The sequence below is a fragment of the Furipterus horrens genome, unplaced genomic scaffold, assembly GCF_987537825.1.
Source record: "Furipterus horrens unplaced genomic scaffold, mFurHor1.1.pri manual_scaffold_3, whole genome shotgun sequence".
NCBI lineage: Eukaryota > Metazoa > Chordata > Mammalia > Chiroptera > Furipteridae > Furipterus > Furipterus horrens.
Genome location: NW_028327173.1, coordinates 156965727 through 156984298, shown reverse-complemented (window position 1 = coordinate 156984298; position 18572 = coordinate 156965727). Strand labels below are relative to the sequence as shown.

Sequence of the window (18572 nt, the reverse complement as noted above, 5' to 3'; positions counted from 1 at the left end):
TCCTAACCATGTCACGTGTCGTCAGTCAGACTGCAGGGACCCTGGCCTAGGAGGCAAGTGCACCTTCAAGGATCTCCTAAGGCCAGGCCTTCTCAGCTCTAGCTGCACATCAGAGTCACCTTGGAAGCTTTTGAAAAGTATTGGTGTATGGTCCCACCACAGACTGATTGCATCAAAATCACTAGAGGGAAGGGCCTGGCCATGTCTAATATTTTAAAAAATCTTTCAAGGGATTCTGAAGTGTAGTCACAGTTGAACACCAGTGCTCTAGGACATTGAAGTTCCTGAATCTGTTTTCCTTACTTTCCCAGAAAGTGTGTGACTAAATATACCAGTAACAACAGTTCAGTAATAGGGAAAATAATGAAAGAATTAAGGAAAATATTCCAGCAATGGAAGAAGATGGCCGGACAGATGAAGTGGGTGTGGAAGAAGCACATCAGAGCAGCCTAAGGCCTTTAAGGCTGAGCGCGAGCCCACCAGCTCTGCAAGAATACTTTTCAGAGGAGGGTGGGAAATGATGAGCGAGTGTATGCTTCCGAAAGTTGTGAACTGAGGAAGCTGTAAACCTCTCAACTTCTGCATAGCATTCCTTCCCAGACACCAGAGTGACAGCAGTGTGATTGCAGTTATACCTGATTTAATGTTCCTAAGGTTCCTGGCATTGAACTTAGAACTGTATATAGATGCACAGGTGCTTAAGTTTCAACATGATCTTTATTTAGCAAAAATGTTAAAGAGCCATTGGTGTTTAGGTATAAAGCTTAAGCAAAGATGCATTAGTTCAGTAAACATTGAGTAAGCTTTTACCATGTGCCAAGCATTTTCTAGGTACTGGGTAACAAAGTAAAGTCCCTCTTCTCATAGAACTTACATTCCAGTACAAGAGAAAGTAGAGTAAAAAATAAACATATAAAATGGGGTAAAAAGAATAAAGAGCGAAGGCAGGTATTCTAGTTTATATGAAGTCGTTAGGAAAGTCCTCTTTGATAAGGTGGCGTTTGGACAGAAGCCAAGGAAGTAAGGCAGCAATTGATGCTGGTATCTGAGGAGAGAACGGTCCAGGAAGAAAATAGTTCATACCTGGGCCCTGGGTGAGAGTGTGCCTGACATGTTCAACCCAGAGCAAGGAGACCCACTTCACTGGAGCACAGTGACCTGGGGGAGGGGAACATGGCCAAGTCACATAGACCATGGTGAGGATTTCATTTTGTAAGTGAACGAGGTGAGAACCTTCTTGAAAGACTTTCATAACAAGAGTGACATGATCTGATTTACATTTTCTTACAGAATTACTCTGGTTGCTGTGTGAAAGTGTACTACTGGGGAACAAGGGATGAATCAGAGAGACCAGTTTGGAAGCTTTCACTACAATCCGGGAGAAAATGATGGGGACCTAAACTAGGGCATCTAGTAGTTGGATTCTGGATATTTTGTTGGTAAAGCCAACAGGATTTGCTGATGGATTAGCTGTGTGAGAAAAAGAAAGGAGTCAAAGATGATGACAAGGTTTATAACTTGAGAAACTAGAGGGCTAAAAGTGCCATTTGCTGAGATGGGCACAACTCTTGGAAGAGCAGGTCCCATAGGGAATCGAGTTTGGTTTGGAAGGGCTCACTTTGACATGTCTGAGTCGAGATGTCAAGAAGGCATTTGATACAGGAGACTGGAATTCAAAGGAAGTCAAGGAAGGAGATAGAAATTTGGGAGTTGTCATTGCAGAGACAACTAAAATTCACATGTTCCCACTTTCAAGAACTTCTCTTGATGAGCTATTAAAACATCCTTTTTTATGTGACCTATTTACCCTGCATGATTGACTCTTACATTGAGAACTGTGCTTTTATTATCTCTCAAAGTATTTCTCATGAAGACTTTCAATGTTATATAAGGTTATTTTTAAATCTTTTTTCAGAACTGAAGCCACGTGGTGTAGCAGTCAATTTGATTCCAGGATTACCAGCATATATTCTGTTTATGTGTGTTCGACATGCTGACTACCTGAATGATGATCAGAAAGTAAGGTCGTTGCTAACATCGACAATTAACAGCATCAAAAAAGTATTAAAGGTCAGTTCATATTTAAAGAAATTCTTATAATGAATATTAATGACAGAATCTGCACCAAAGTACTTTTCCTTCCTTAGCCATGAGCTAAGTTGCCAGTTATGAACACTTTCCAGTCTTGACTGCTACCTTCCACTGTGGGAAACATTCTTATAGATTGTTTATATGCCTTCTTTCAAAACAGGGCTGGGTTAAACAGTGATCAAAATTAATTTGATATAATTATATTTAATTGTGGAGTAAATTGTTTCTTCGTAGACAGAAATAGTTTGCTTTAAGGTCTTACTTATAAGTAAATTTAAAATATTTAATGGAGTCCACTACATATAAGGAATATGATGCTATAGTTAAAAAAGGTGTTAAATAAGTTCCCTACTACATGGCTCATTCATATAAAAAGATACTTAATAAAATAGTAAAAAATTTTTTTTCAACTTTCCTTCCTATTTTTTTCCAACTCACCCATAATTTCCATGTGAGAAACAACACACAGGTGCTAACCTGAAAGGAAAGACTTGGAAAAGGCAGCAAAATTATGTAATAGAGCAGAAAGCCCTACATAATAACTCAGTAATCACTGAGACACATTGCATAATCCTCCTCCTGACTCTAGAAAAACAATGAACATTATTCTTAGTGCACCAGGTACTTTGCTTTCTGATTATCTGACTTAAGGGGACCTTTTAGGATGGCAATAAGTGGATAGTTAACATGTCCAGTGGGCTCTCAAATCTAAGATGGCATCCATGAAATGTTTTTTATTGTGGTAAAATATACATAACAAAAATTATACCATTTAACCATTTTCAGAGTACAGTTTTGTGGCATTACCTACATTTATATTGTTGTGCACTCATGAAACACACCCTCACCCCAGCACGTGGTCGTGAACTTTTGACAAATGCTGGTTCTCAGTCTCTATTGCTAAGATATTCTGTGGAGTTACAGTGTACTGTGGTTACTGAAGCATGGAGTTTCTGAAGATTTGGCATTTAAAAATTGATGAATGTCTTCTGAATATAATTCATTTCGTTTTTGGTATATTGATGCTATATTGTCCTTAGATAGACTACAAGCTTTACTATTTCCTGAGTCAGCTTTTACAAAGACAACAAAACCAAATTATAAAGTTTTCTCCCTCTATCTTAATTGCAAGAAGGCATTTATCTAATTTAACTAATTACAGTACCAAATTGTATAAAGATTAAAAAGGAGAGGGTACTAGAACATAACACCCTTCTGATTCCGTTTAAGATTGATGTGCATTTGTCTCACATCCCTTTCTGAATTCAGTATATTTATCTTGTGCTCCTGTTTGATTTAGAAATGGCCTTTTTGAGATGTGCCGCAGTCATGATGAAGAGCCAGGCAGCTTCCCCTGTCTACTGCTCTGCCCAGGACTTCATCCCGTTTCTTTTTATTTTTATTTTTTGCCTTTTTAAATTGTTGTTCTTTTACAGTTGTCCCAATTTTTCCCCATTGCTTTCCCCTGTCCCGCCCATCCTTCATCTCATTTCTGAGTCACTGCTTACCAACCACATCTTATATCGTTGACAAGATTTTTAACCTAATCTGGGTTTCAGTGCTTCATAATCTTTGTGATTCTTTCTTTGCTTTTACCCTTTGATTCCCTTCAGTAACCCCTAGGGAAGTAAGTTTGGGTAAGCTATGGCTTAGTGAATTTTTTTCTGCCTAAAGGAACTACTAAGCTAACATCCACTGTGACTGGGAATCACTTTCTCATGGCAAAACAAACAAAAAAAGGATACCAAGCAAAGTAAAAAACAGCCAGTGAACTCAGTGGTTGAAATTCTCTAGCAATGATGTAAGATTTTAGAACTGCAATGTGATTTATTTTTCTAATTGTTTATAATGGTAACTGAAAGAAAAGGAACTTCTGGTATCTGTACAGTTATTTTCAGGTTGTTATTTCCCTAAAGAAAAATCACTTATTCTCTCTTTCAGAAAAGAGGTGATGATTTTGAAACTGTTTCCTTCTGGCTCTCAAACACTTGCCGATTTTTGCACTGTTTGAAGCAGTACAGCGGAGAAGAGGTGAGAAAATCCTGCTTACAAAACCAGCATGCTGAAAAAATAAAACCCAGCGTGCTATACTTTCTCTGATCTTTTTAAGAAAATGTTTAACTATTTGTTAATTTAGAAACCTGAATTCAGAACTGGCTTGGAAGTTCATAGTTTTGTTTGATATTTTTTATTTATAGAACTAATTTCTTACCTCTGAGAGTTGGTATTATGAAAAAGCACAGTAGATATATAATGAACATTCATCAAGGAATAGTTGGAAAAATGAAAATTTTTGTCATTATGTGGAAGTGGGCTATTCTAGGACTATTTTTTTTAATTAATCAATTCCAGCTTACTATAATGAATTCAAGGTGATAAGTTAACACATGTCCAAAAATCTGTTAAACTTTTGTTTGTGGTGTATGTTCGTCAGTTGTTTGACAGACTTTATTTTTTTTCAAAACTGTAATATATTAATAATTTATTAAGAGCTGCTTAGTATGTATCAGACAGCACTTACCATACATTATGTTATTTAATGCTTACAACATTTCTATGGCATAGGGATTATAACCTAGTTTTACAGATGAGGAAACTGAAGCTCAATGAAGTTCATAAATTTGCCCAAGTCCTCTCAGCGACAGGAGCAGAGCTGGGACTCTGGGTGTGCCCGCCTCTGAGAGACTGTGCCCCTAACCACTACTCCCCATGCCTCCCCATCTTCTGCCAGAAAGGTAGACAGAGAAGCCGAGCAGCAGCACATTCTGGGCACCCAGGCAGAGGGTAGGGGCAGAGGACTGTCCTGGCAAATGACGGGAAATACAAATAGGAACAAGATACGGTCCCTGAGAAGATGGGACTGACAGACCAGGATCCCCCAGAGAGGCCATTAGCTTGTCTTGTCATTGCCCACTTCTAGACCATGTTGTTAAGTAGGTTATAGGGAGGCAAATGGTTGACTGTGGGCAGAATGCATCAAGTAGGCTGTTGCCTTTGTCAGGCAATATCTGACAAAGGTGCCTCTTGTACAGTTGACTTTCTGTTTTAGCAAATACTACCAAAAGATGAAAATCATGTATGGATACCATGAAAGTCAAATTCTTTATGCACCAGTCTCTGTAGAAATTGATCTGTTTTAAGAACATTATATGTGCTCTTTGGGTATAGTACTTATAAATAGAACTATATTTAATGAACTCAAGTTTAAGAGGTTTGATTGATTTTTTTTTAATTAAGTTCTCCCATCTTATTTCATTGACATTGCTATTGGTAAGGCTTAAATGCTAGGTTGCCAAGTTTAGATATTATTCAAAAGCTTAAGTAAGAAGTGGAATTTTAAGATGGAAACAAACACACAGTGTAGAAAATTATTATCCTGGCATTTATGTCTAGGGTGGATGGAGACTCTTCAAAGAGAGAAAAAGAGCAAGAAGATGCTGATCAAACAAGCTAAACAGACAGAAGAGATATTTTACTTGATGCGCATCATTAATTCTGTATTATGTCTCTAGGGCTTTATGAAACACAACACGTCTCGCCAGAATGAACACTGCCTCACCAATTTTGACCTGGCTGAGTACCGGCAGGTGCTGAGTGACTTGGCCATTCAGATCTACCAGCAGCTGGTACGGGTGTTAGAGAACATTCTTCAGCCAATGATCGGTAAGGCCAGGGCATTGCTGCCATCAAGGTCTGCCCACCTCACCTGCCCACCGGTAGATGACCACCAGTGGCACATGTTTCAGGGCACGTATTCAAACAAAGAACATAAAATAGTAAGACTCAGTCCTAAAATAAGCTGAGGAATCCCAGAGCATGGAATGTTAGCCATGACTAACTGGGATACCTCAAAATCACTGCTTCCACATGACCTAAAAGCAGTATCTAGTTTCCCCCCTCAATGTGGAATATCTCTTGCTCCAGGTCATGCTTTATACCCAGCAATAGACCTCACTCCTTTTCCAGTGTTCAGAAATACTTTACACATTGGTCTAGGAAACGACTCCACTACTCTGTCTAAAACTAAGGCTGTGGAGGGTTTGCACTTCACCTGATTAATAGGCTACAGTGAAAGGGTCGGGAGAGTACCAGGCCAACAGAACAGGTCTCAGACGCGCCATGCTAAGTTGTACATCCCATGACCCCCCTGGAATTGTTAAAGGCAATTTGGTTTAATGCGGCAGTTTCTTATTCGACGAGCCACTGGGGTGGGGGATGTTTCTATTTCTGTATGTGTGTGTTCAGCTAATGTGTGATTCCATGTACCTCTTTTATATGTGTGCACTGATTCTGGATGATATTTATATACTGTGCTATACTTTGGAGTGTGTAGCATGTTTGAAGTAGGAGTTAGGAGACATGTACAAATTGCAGGAGTTGGGAGGTATGTACAGATAGCAGGGTGCTGATTTTGAATGCAATGAATTAAAATATCTTTTTAACTTACCAAACTCTTTTCCTCAGGCAAAGTATCAGCACCCTCTGAATATAACTCCCAGTTTCCCTTTCTTGCCCATCCATGTGTTTTCTCATTCCCACAACTTCTTTATTTCCCTTCTATGGCTCATAGTATTCCATTTTCCAGTACAGTATTCCCTCACCGCAGGTATTATGTCCTAGACCACCCCGCCTCCCCCTGCGAGGTAGGAACCCTACATTTATTCTACACTCTTAAACCTATGTAACTTTAACAACATACGTGTACAGTACCGCAAAATCCCACAATATAGCGAAAAATCCGCGATAAATAATTAAATATAATATTTTTTAAAATCCCGTGATACAGTGAGTTCGCGATAAGTGAACCGCAATATAGAGAGGGACTACTGTATAAGCACACAATAAAACAACTAGAAACCTAAAAGGCTGTGAGTTGGCAGTGATTTCTTTAGTCGTCCCCTAAGACAGGGACCTGCAACCACCAGGCTGCAGACCAGTACTGTTCCATGGCCTGGTAGGAAGCAGGCTGCACAGCAGGAGATGAGCGGTGGGCGAATGAGCGAAGCTTCACTTGCATTACCACCTCCTGTCTCCCCGCTTAACCTCCCATCCATGGAAAAATTGTCTTCCATGAAACTGATCCTTGGTGCCAAAAAGGTTGGGGTGTACCACTTGAACCGACCACCCTATCTCCCAATGACTTAACAACAACAAATATGGTGACTCTGTTTGAGGTTCTGTGGAAGCTACATGTCGCACTAGGAGAATAAAAGTGAATCAGGCATGGCCCTTGCTCTCAGTAGGCTCCCAGTCCAGGATTGGGCATCCCAGAACCATCCTAGGGGACACTGAAGCCACATGCTATGAGAGCACAGGGGAGGGAGCAGCACTGCTGCAGAAGGGAAGACTGAGCCCTGGGAGGTGGCCAGCCCCTGGTCTTCCTGCCATTGTGTGAGCTCGGGCCAGGGGAGCGCCCAGCTCTCCAGCCGTGCACAACTGCCCCTCCCAGGTCTTCTCCAGGACCCCTGCCCAGGCCCCTGCCTTTCTTGCTACTTGATTTGTTTGCCTCTGAGGCTCACATGGCACTGGAGAATACTGTCTCCTCCCTAACTGCTACATACCTCTCTCTCAGAAACCCTGCCAAGGTACTGCACACTGGTGCTATTACAAGGCGGCTGCTTCATCGTTTAGAAAATACACCATTAAGATTTCTTAATTTCATGGTAAATTTTTGCATTTAAGAATTATTTCTTCATTACAGTTGAAAATCAAAAAGTCTTTTTTTGTGGGGAGGGGGAGTTCTCTCTCCCTCTGTTTGGATGCTCAGATCATTGAATGTGTGTGTTAGTGTGTCTGTATGGACATGAAATGGTTTCCTTCCAGATCTTCTAACTTGAACTACTCCTGCAGTCTCAGGCATGCTGGAGCATGAGACCATTCAGGGTGTGTCCGGGGTAAAGCCCACGGGGCTAAGGAAGCGGACCTCCAGCATCGCTGATGAGGGCACCTACACCCTGGACTCCATCCTCCGGCAGCTAAACTCCTTCCACTCAGTCATGTGTCAGCACGGCATGGACCCTGAGTTGATCAAGCAGGTGGTCAAGCAGATGTTCTACATTGTGGGGGCCATCACTCTGAACAACCTCCTCCTGCGCAAGGACATGTGCTCCTGGAGTAAAGGCATGCAGATCAGGTGAGCAAATGCCTGTGATGGCCTCTTCCCGCTGCCCAACTGCCCGCTAGGGTACAGATTGCTGACAGCTTGTTTGAGGTTAGTGCTGATGTCTGCAGCCACCAGCCAGGCAGCAAGGGAAACCCAGGCATGGAGCCCCTTCCTCCTGCCGGCTGGACCTCTCCCCTCTCAGTCATTATGGCTCCCGGCTGTGCCTTCCAACAGGTTCTATTCACTGCTTGTTAGGAACTCTGCTCCCCTGTGAAGCTAATTCATCTGAGGGGTTGGAGAGATGATGAAAAATACATGAAGGTGAGATAGCTGCTTCCTCTTCTTTTGTGTGTGTTTTAATTGTACAGTAGCAAAATACCAAAAGATAATGAAGATTTCTAACATTTGATTGCTTTTAGAAATTTATTTTACAAAATAACTTTTTGTACCCATAGCAACAAGAGCATGTGTAATAAATCTTTTACTAAGACTTGAAATATGTCCCTCTATGTTTAAGGAAAAGCTGTATCCAGGCTGATGCCCAACTATTTCTCAGCATAACCTTATTATCTAATAGGATTGATTTATTTTACAAATAATTTATTTTAAAACAGAATATTCACCAAGAGAGGGAAAAAAGGATTTCTCCTACAAAAGTCTTTAGTTACTTAATCTCAGGAAACCTTGGCAGTCTTTTCAAATTTTCCATTCTGACCCACATTCATTGTGGTTAACATTAATGCCTTACATTCAAGTAGTAGAATTTCTTTCTCCATAAGCTTTGTTTATACATTTGAAGCACCTGTCATAACATTCCTCCTATTTTTCTGATTATTAAGTTCCAATCGTGTGTCCATTTACCTCATTTGATTTTAAGAACCACTGTGACTTAGTTGCCCACCCCTTAATACCTCAGCATCTGTGTAGTTTCTTGGGGTCTTTGTCTCTGCCTTTCTCTTCTTCTATCCCTGAGCTTTCTCAGGCCGCTGCCCCCATCACCCAGGCTCTTCCCTAAAGGGGGCTGGAGCACAAAGTCTGTGGGATAGGATTTTGTTATATAGTTGGACTTAAGAAAGAGAGAGGACTTAAAGGATTATCAATTCTCACATCTGACGTTGTAAAAGAAGCTACAAAGTGTTTTCTGGTCCGCTGTGTAATAAGGACATGGCCATAAAATGTGTTCTATGTTATCTTTTAGCAAGTCTGATTTTATAACTTTTGATATAATGGCTACTTTTCTATCGTGCATTAAAGATAATTATATTCTCTAGTCTTTTACTCTTATGTAATTATGATTATAAACCTCATGACTTTTTATCATGATAATTTGAAGTATAACTGATAAGATTTAAGAAAAGTGAACAAGATTACTGCTTGTCATTTTAACTGAAATTACTGTCAAAGCCACATCCCCAAAATTAAGACATTTATGACAACATTCAATAAATTTGCTTTCTCTCACTTTCTCCCTCCCTCCCTCTCTCTCTCTCTTTCTCTTGGCATAGGTACAATGTCAGTCAACTGGAAGAATGGCTGCGTGACAAGAATCTGATGAACAGTGGGGCTAAAGAAACTCTGGAACCTCTCATTCAGGCTGCTCAGCTTTTGCAAGTGAAAAAGAAAACAGATGATGATGCAGAAGCCATTTGTTCCATGTGCAATGCTTTAACTACTGCCCAGGTAAAGCAGCTTTCCCTACTATGAGATAATTGAACATTCATCATGGCGATAGTTAGGCAAATGAAGAAGTCTTCTAGCTATTGCTCTTGGCTCTGAGCTGACTTCATCTGCATCAGAGGAGATATATTTGTATACAAATCTTGAAGAAAGATTTTACCAGAAAGTAACACATTTCAGTCCTAGTCACAGTCATCCACATTCAACATTCAATAAATATTTATTGAGTGTCTACAGTGCTGTGCATAATATTCCAGGCACTGAGACACAACCATGAACAAAACAAATAGAGCTTGTATTCTAAAAAATAATTTTCCATATTATTTTACAATCAAATGATTCTTTAGATTACTCTATTTTAAGACAAATAATTCTTGTTCAATTCAGTAAATGATAAGAATTGAGTTGCTATCTCAAGGGATCATACTTGCTGTTGGGAGAAATACTTCAATAAATAAGGAGCATTCTCTGCTTAAAAAGAACTCCAAGTTTAGTAGGGAAGACAGATGTACCCAGCTGATTCTACTATAAGAGCTTCTACCAAGTTCAGTGTTGAGCTGTCTAAAGGAAGTGCTGAGGGACCATAACGGACTGTGTTCATAGAAGGTCCCTTCAAGCAGGGCACTGAATTTAAGGAGTGAGAAGAGAAAAAAGGAGGACACTGGGGATACAATGGCAACAGCATGCGGGAAGGCACAAGTGTAAAGATGCCTATTTTTTATTTGAGCAGTTATTTCTGTGCTCGCTCTTGGCCTTTCTTAATGTTCATCACATATATCATCATAGCACAGAAGTCTTACATAGATTATACATGAAATACATATAAAAAGTAGCTAGCCGGGACTTCTGGGCAAGATGGAGACGTCTCCCTCCACAGCTGAGAAGGAGTGCAACTGCCTCAAGGCTGGAAACAACCAGAGGTTCCAGAGTATCGGGCTGCACGGAAGTCCAGCAAACGGGAATGTGAAGAAGAAATGCTCATCCAGACAGGTGGAAGCAGTGGAGCCGGGGCAGAAGGACGCGGTGTGGTGGTGGCAGCAGCGATCCAGCGGAGAGCGCAGTTACACATTTTAAAGTCAGGAGGGACACCTGGGGAGCGTTCCTAGCTCCTCACCGGACCTCGCAGCTTGCGGTCCCAGCTCCGGGAAAGATCGAGCCTTGAGCCTCGTTGCTTCTGACTGTGCAGACCGGTGGGGGTTGAGGTGGAGGCAGAGGCTGCTGGTCTCTCAGCAGAGTCTGCTTGTCTGAAGGGCCCCCACAGTCCTGGAGTGTCCGCAGGCCCACCCACTCTGGGAGCAATGGCCAGGGCAGTGGATAGAGGGACACCAGTCCGGTGCAGAAGTGGGGAAGGTGCCTGGAAAAGGGGCGAGTGCTGGGCAGGTGGCATTGTTCCCTCTCGGACCCCTCCCCCACATACAGCACCACAAAGTGGTGAAACAGGTTGCCCCGTACTTACAAATCCCTAAGGCTCCGCCCCTTACAAGGTAACAGGAGCGAAAGCTCTATGTGGGATGCAGAGGCAAACAAACACAGGAGCCTGTCAGAATGAGGAGACAGAGAAGTATGGCCCAAAAGGGGGAACAAATCAAGGTTCCAGTGGGAGAACTAAGCAATGAGGAGATAGCCAACCTAACAGATGAGGAGATAGACAACCTTACAGACACAGAATTCAAAACACTGGTGATAAAGATGCTCACAGGCTTGACAGATATGCTTGAGTACAGCAAACGCATAAGAGAAGAAGTAAAGGCTATGCTAAGTGAAATGAAGGAAAATCCACACAAAACCAATGGTGAAGGGAAGGAAACCAGGGTTCAAATCAATGATTTGGAACATAAGGAAGAAAAAACAGTCAAGCAGTGCAGAATGAGGAAGCAAGAATTGAAAAAAATGAGGAAAACTTCCCAAATTTTGTGAAGGAGATGGACATACAGGTCTGGGAAGCACAGAGGGTCCTGGGCGAGCTGGACCCAGAGGGGACCACACCAGGATGCATCATGATTGAGATGCCAAAGGTGAAAGATAAAGACAGTGTCCTGGGGGCAGCAAGAGAGAGGCGGAGAGTTGCCTACAGGGGGTTGCCTATAGGACTATCAGCTGATTTCTCAGAGGACACTTTGCAGGCAGGAAGGGACTGGCAAGCAGTATTCAATGTGATGAAAGGCACCCTGCAACCAGGACTACTCTATTCAGCAAAGCTATCATTCGGAATGGAAGGGCAGATGAAGTGCTTCCCAGACAAGGTAAAGCTAAAGGAATTCATCATCACCAAGCGATTATTATATGAAATGTCAAAGGGACTTACTTCAGAAAAAGAAGATCAAAACTATGAACACTACAATGACAAAAAGCTCACAACTATCAACAAGTGAATCTAAAAAATAAAAACAAAATCCAACTAAGCAAACCAGAATAGGAACAGGATCATAGGTATAGAGATCATTTGGAGGGTTATTAGCTGGGGGGCTGGGGAGAGGGTGAGAAATGGGGAAATGGTGCATTGATTAAGAAGCATAATTGATTGGTTCAAAATAGACAGGGGGAAGTTAAGAATAGTGTAGGAAAGGGTGAAGCCAAAGAACTTATATGCACGACCCATGGACATGAACTAAGGGGGGTGGGATTGCTGGAAGGGAGGCAGGTACTGGGCAGAGGGGAACAAAGGGGAAAAAATTGGAACTACTGTAACAACATAATCAATAAAATATACTTTAAAAGTAAAGTAGCTAGTTGGAGAATAAGGACACTGTCAAAAATTGCCACTTTGGGAGGATGGGAGATGGGGCACTTTTGCTTTTCGCATTGTGTTCTTTTGTACAATTTAATATTTTTCCAAATTTACATTGCTTCTTGAAATGTACAAAAATTAATACATTTTTATTATAAAAATTCAAATAGTAAAGGTACATGTGCCTTAAGACCATCTCCGTCTCCCTCTTGTCCTACCCCAGCCCTGGTAGAACTGAAAACTATGCACAGATCCTTTTAGTTTTCCAGACCATAAGCACCTCGTGTGTACTTGAAAATATGCTGAAAAGTTTGATCATTTTATTTCTCACAGATTGTCAAAGTGTTGAATTTGTATACACCAGTTAATGAGTTTGAAGAAAGAGTCTCTGTGTCATTTATTCGTACTATACAGGTAAGATCTCCCAGGTTCTTTTTTTTTTTTTTTTGATTCATGAACACAGTATTTTGAATGGAAATTTTACAATTTGTTGAAGGATAATGTTTTTTAATCATATTATTTTATTTTATTTTTACAGTGCATTAAGTTTTTTTAATAACAGCTTATTGGGAAAATGAAGTTATTTTTAAAGCATATGTAAACATTCTTCATTAGTTGGGGAGTTTTTGGTAGGATTATTGGTAAAAGAAAACTTTCTTTATAGATTCAAAGAACTGATGCTCTGGTTTTTGTTTTTTAACCTTCCAGATGCGTTTACGAGACAGGAAGGACTCTCCTCAGCTGCTCATGGATGCTAAACACATCTTTCCCGTCACCTTTCCCTTTAACCCGTCCTCCCTCGCACTGGAAACCATTCAGATTCCAGCCAGCCTGGGCCTGGGGTTCATATCCCGAGTCTGAAAGTGCTGTCAAGGCCAGCAGTGACAATACACTTCTTGCCTGAAATAAGAATTGATTATTTCCAGAGAGCTTCTGAAAACACATTTTTAAAGAAAATGTAGTGATTATCTTCTAAACAAGAGATTATTAACTTACATCACCTTGGAAAGAAAGTTACGCTCCTTTGTGCTGTTACGTTTAGAGCAACACCCACCCTTGACCAGTTAGCTATCCTGAGTTTACATGCAGGTGAATGGAAGAAGGGATGGGAAAATGTGTCTTCAGCTGCTAGTATTTACTTTAAATCTTTAGCACTGCATCTAAATGGTATAAAAAAAAACATAACTTCCAGATGAGGTCTTGTTAGCAAGGTACCAACAGAGAATCTCTGTGATAACCAGGAAAAAAATTGCTAGTGAGTACGTATCATACCAGTTAGGAATCAATGTTGATGTCGTCGAACTGGATCAAAGAAATAAACTGGCAATGTGTACAGTAGTTAGTCAGGTAACTTTCTTATCTGTGTCATTATTAAATAGAGATGTTAAGAGAATGCTGGTTTGCTATATAGCATAGAAGTCCATTTGTACTGTAGTTTTCTGAGCATTTTAAATTGCTGCTACATACTGTGTTCTTTAAAATGTAAGCGATATTCTTGTTAGGCACTACAAAAATAAGCTTCTCTTTTATCAATTCTGTTTACAATTCAATCAGATCACAGTTTTAACTGGGTTTTGTGCAAATATCTACAGATTTACCTGCACAGTAGCAGACACTGGAAAGTTGTGTACTAATAAAATGTTTGACATTTAGGGGTAGAATTAGAATGGCAATTGTTGATGTCATTATTTATTCAGGACATATTACACTGATGTGCTCATTATTTTTCCCTGGGTGGATATCACAGCAGGGTACAGTGTTCTGTGAAGTGACTTAATTTTAGTTCCCAGATCTGATTCCTGCAATGCATATATTCAGTCTTGACAGGTTTTATTACTTCTTAATTTATTAAGAATTCATCTCAGTCACTATCTAGAGAGCATTGTCAGAATATTCATGATACAGGTCTTGAAACTTTGATTATCCTATAAATTATGGAAAAGAAGGTATATCATAAATAATTATGATTCCTTTTTTTAGGCTTTGCAACTTCTATACATGTTCTCAGTACTACTAGATACTTTAAAGAGCATGATGTTAGAAATACTTTGACTTATATAAGAAATATAAGAAGATTACTGGATTTTACAGAGGATTTGGCTCAATAAGACCCAGATTCTATGTTTTCATTCCAAAATTCCAGTTAAACATATCCTGCATTTTTTTCTTAGATATCTTATACAATAAGTCTTTCAGGTTGTGCAAAAGCAAATTCATTAGAAACTCTGGTTCTGCATTACAATCATAGATTTATATAATTTAACTCTTAGACGGTTTATAAAAAATGACATTTTATTAAAATATGTGCAATATTATTAATGGAAGTCAAATAATTTCAAATCAATGATAAAGATTGTTATTAAAAGATAAATACTGTCTATTAACTTATTTGGGCCTCAAATTCCTCTTTTATACAATAAGGGTTGGACAACTAAGTCTTCAGGTCCCTTCCATGTCTAACATTCTGTCCTCTTGGCGCTTGGTTCCTAGAGAAACGAGCTGCAGTTACTTAGTAAGTTTATCCTCTGGTGCAAAGACTAGTGTTTGGTGCCTGTTAAGTCTGAGGGATTAATAAAATGCAATATCACAAGTCTGTGTAGCTATAACCCTTCTTCAGTGTACATGATTTAGAAAGTTAATTTGTTTAGATACTTTTTATTGAATCAGGTACTGCTGTATTCAGTTTGTATACGTTTATTTATTTGCAAAACCAACCCAAACACTACTAATTCAATCAGATTCTCTCAGTTTTGCCTGGTTTGTCAATGTGTTTTTCAATGAACTCATAACCATTTGGTTAGTACCGAAGGTGTCATAGTTTAAGAGCATAGATGGGGAGTTGAGTGGGGAGATGCTTAAAAAGAAAAATAGCCCCACGGTGTACGCTGTCCACCTCAGGCCTGGAAACCTCCCCGGTCCCCAGCTTAGTGTCGTGTGGCATGTCCCATGCACACCCTCAATCTTGTCAGGCCTTCAGGATCACACTGGAGCTCCCACTGCCATTGCAGCTCTTATTCTTAGGCCCAGACAACTCGTAACTGATGTGTCTAGTCTGGGCCTGTCTCTCTCCTGAGCGCTGTTTTTCTGCTGGAAAGTGCAGCAGCTTGTTCCACTCCTGGGCCAGAGTCTCTCCTGTTCATGGATGGCCACACAAAGATTCTGCTGCTCCAGGGCTCCCACTTCCTCCAAGGCCTACCCAGAACCCCAGATGGGGATCTGAATTAACTTTGCCTAGCAGCCTAAAGGTCCTTAGTCGTAACAAGAGTACCTTACCGCCAGGGAACCCCACAGCCTGATAGTGAATCTGTGTACTACTTGCGGATGCAGCACTATTCTGCTGACTCTGGGTGTCCTTTGGCCTGGGAAGACTGCTCACCCTTCGTTCTGTCCATCCACACTTTGTCTTGCAATTTCAAAGACACCTCCAGCAGCCTTTCACCCACCCATTTATCTGTTCATTCTTCCTCTTCCCTCATGCAAACTATGTGTCCCATTGCCCTCTACTCCCCTGATCTGACTGTAGAATCAGTGGATGGAGTCAGTCCTCAGCTGCCCCAGCCTGCCTGGTGGCTTACCTTCAGGCCAATCTTTGTAGACCTTCTTGTTCTCACTTCCCTCTAGTACATTCTTCAACATCACTAATTTACTTTTTCATAATTCCTCTATGACACACAATAGGAATTCAAAGAAAGATCTTAAAACAACAGTTAATTGTCTTAATAGCCCCTTCTGAATACTCTTCTCCCCACTCACCTTACCTACAGATTCATCTCCCACCTTGGAGTGCGCAGTAGAAAAATTAGAAGCAGTTTCTCCTTTCACTTTGCTTTGGTTAAGGCTTTGAGCTGCCTGAGAGTTAACTCTAGGCAGGGGAAGATGAATATGGCATAAAACCCACGGATGTGGCTTTACAATTCCTTTGGAAGTTTTGAAAAATCCCAACATACATGACACTTCTTTTGTAGGAGCAAAAGTACAAATGTATATATTCCAAAGCCAATTAAAAGGAGCTTTGGAGATGTGAATCAGTATGATTTGTGTTATTTCAATGAATAATTGAGAGTTGGCTCTTTCTGGGTAATTATACTTAATCCTAATCAAATATTTTAATAATTGGGGGAGGCTATGAAAATTTCTTATTAGAATTTCAGTACAGTGATTGTTGTGAGAAATTACTTTCCTGGTAACCCTAGCTAAAGGGGCACCTGCCACCATCTTGAGATCTCACAGTTTCTCTGTCTCCCCTCCCCTCTCCTCTACTTCCCACTCCTCTCTTCTTCTTTCCTCCTCTCCCCTCCACTCTCCTCCCCTCCCCATCTTCCCCTCCCCTCCCCTCCCCTCCCCTCCCCTCTCTCCTCTCCTCTCCCTCCCATAAAACACACACACACACTCATAAACACACACACACAGTTACCAGCTCATAGAGTTCCCCAGGAAGCACAATCAAGTATCCTCTGGGTAACTTCAACTATTTAGTATAAAATAGAAAAGCAAAAATTACTGTTTGACCCCTGAATTCTCCTTTAGAAAGTCGTGCAGGACAGTACCTTGCATTGGCTATGCTTTACTTCCGTGCGCTTTCTCTGTGTTACCTCACTGTATCCTCACAGCAACACTGGAAGGTAGGAAACGCAGCTACATTCATCTGCTGATGATCTCTTGAGAGAGGTCTGGTCAGACTTGCCCGAGGCCCCGCAGCCCTGCAGCGTTGAGCAAGTCCTGAGGTTACTTCTGTTCCTCCTGGTATCTGTGGGGCACCACGGTCAGCAAGTGGTGCTCTCTCTTTATCAGACTTAGCAACCGGCATATGGGAACTGAGCAATGAGCAATACCGAGCAATAGTAGTTCTTTGTGCTAACGAGATAAAGCACTTAGAGCCTAGAGCTCGGTAGTTTTGTTTTCGTCATAGTTACCTGCTAGGTTTGACATTTGTAATGAATCAGTGCTCCCTTGGAGGGTGCACGACTCCCTCTGTGTTTAGGTCATGAATTAGTAGCAGGCTGTCCCAACCTGATGGGAAGCAGGGAACGCCTCTCCAAAGTGAAGAGGAAGGTCCCTCTCAGTGCACCCCACTCTGCAAGCCAGGTGTGTTTGAACATCGCGGTGTATGCATGCTGCCCGTGTTTACTTTGGACCTAAGAGGTGTGCTGTGTGCATGTGTGTTGCAGAGGCTGTGTGTGTGTTGCTGTGGCCTCTGTTCATGGATAAGTGCATTGTAATTTCTTCTCAGGCTGTGCTGTGAGGGCCGCCTTAACCCCTGCTCCCTTCCCTCCTGGAGCTGCCTTAAGTTCTCTGCAACTTTTCCTCTGTAAGGGGAAAACTTGCCTGGAGAGAATATCAAGCCCTGTTCCTCAAGGTTTTGTTAGGGTTTTGGTTGGGTGTGGCCTCCAACCACTAATTCCTTTCTCCCCTGTCTGCATGATCCTCCCCCACCTGTTACTTCTCCCTTTCTTTTCTGTTAGTTGCAAACAGGTATTAGAACTCTGAGGCGGCAGTAGACTCAGAACTGATGAAATGTGGGCTTAGAAAGTGTTCCTGAGTGTGGGGGGCTCTGTGTCACATGGAAGCGAACAGAACATATGAAAGAAATATAGAGATGTTAGATTCTTGGTAATATTTAAGTGGCTTGTTTTCCACTGAACTTTTCTTAATAAAGGTAAGGCGTATAAGTAAAATTTTCATGGACATTCTTAAAAAATAATTTTTAAGAACCTGGTACGAAAAAAGATTGAAGACAAGCAAGAGTGCTATAAATTTTAATCCATTATATTACTCTAAATTAAATCAACATGGAGTTAGTGGATTTGCAATAGATCAGGAACTGAAAGGTACTAAGTAACATATCTGCCAAAATGCATTTTATACTCTTTATTTTATAATTTGGTCTAATTAAAATGTTCATTAGCTTAACTTAATGAGTGTCATTAGAGTCATAAATATATGAAAATGACTTTTTTAGTACTGTAATATTGC

At 40.9% G+C, this 18572-nt stretch overlaps 1 protein-coding gene across 1 annotated transcript in view; it reads left to right on the top strand.

The window, feature by feature from the left end:
* Positions 1-16921, top strand: part of MYO5A (myosin VA) — a 183129-nt gene extending 166208 nt beyond the window's left edge. Inside the window, exons 35-41 of the mRNA XM_090270613.1 lie at positions 1916-2070; positions 4033-4122; positions 5604-5754; positions 7942-8224; positions 9700-9874; positions 12933-13013; positions 13308-16921. Coding sequence (XP_090126739.1) covers positions 1916-2070; positions 4033-4122; positions 5604-5754; positions 7942-8224; positions 9700-9874; positions 12933-13013; positions 13308-13460 — 1088 coding nt within the window. The 3' untranslated portion in view covers positions 13461-16921. The remainder of the gene's footprint in view (positions 1-1915; positions 2071-4032; positions 4123-5603; positions 5755-7941; positions 8225-9699; positions 9875-12932; positions 13014-13307) is intronic.
* The last annotated feature ends 1651 nt before the right edge of the window (positions 16922-18572 follow it).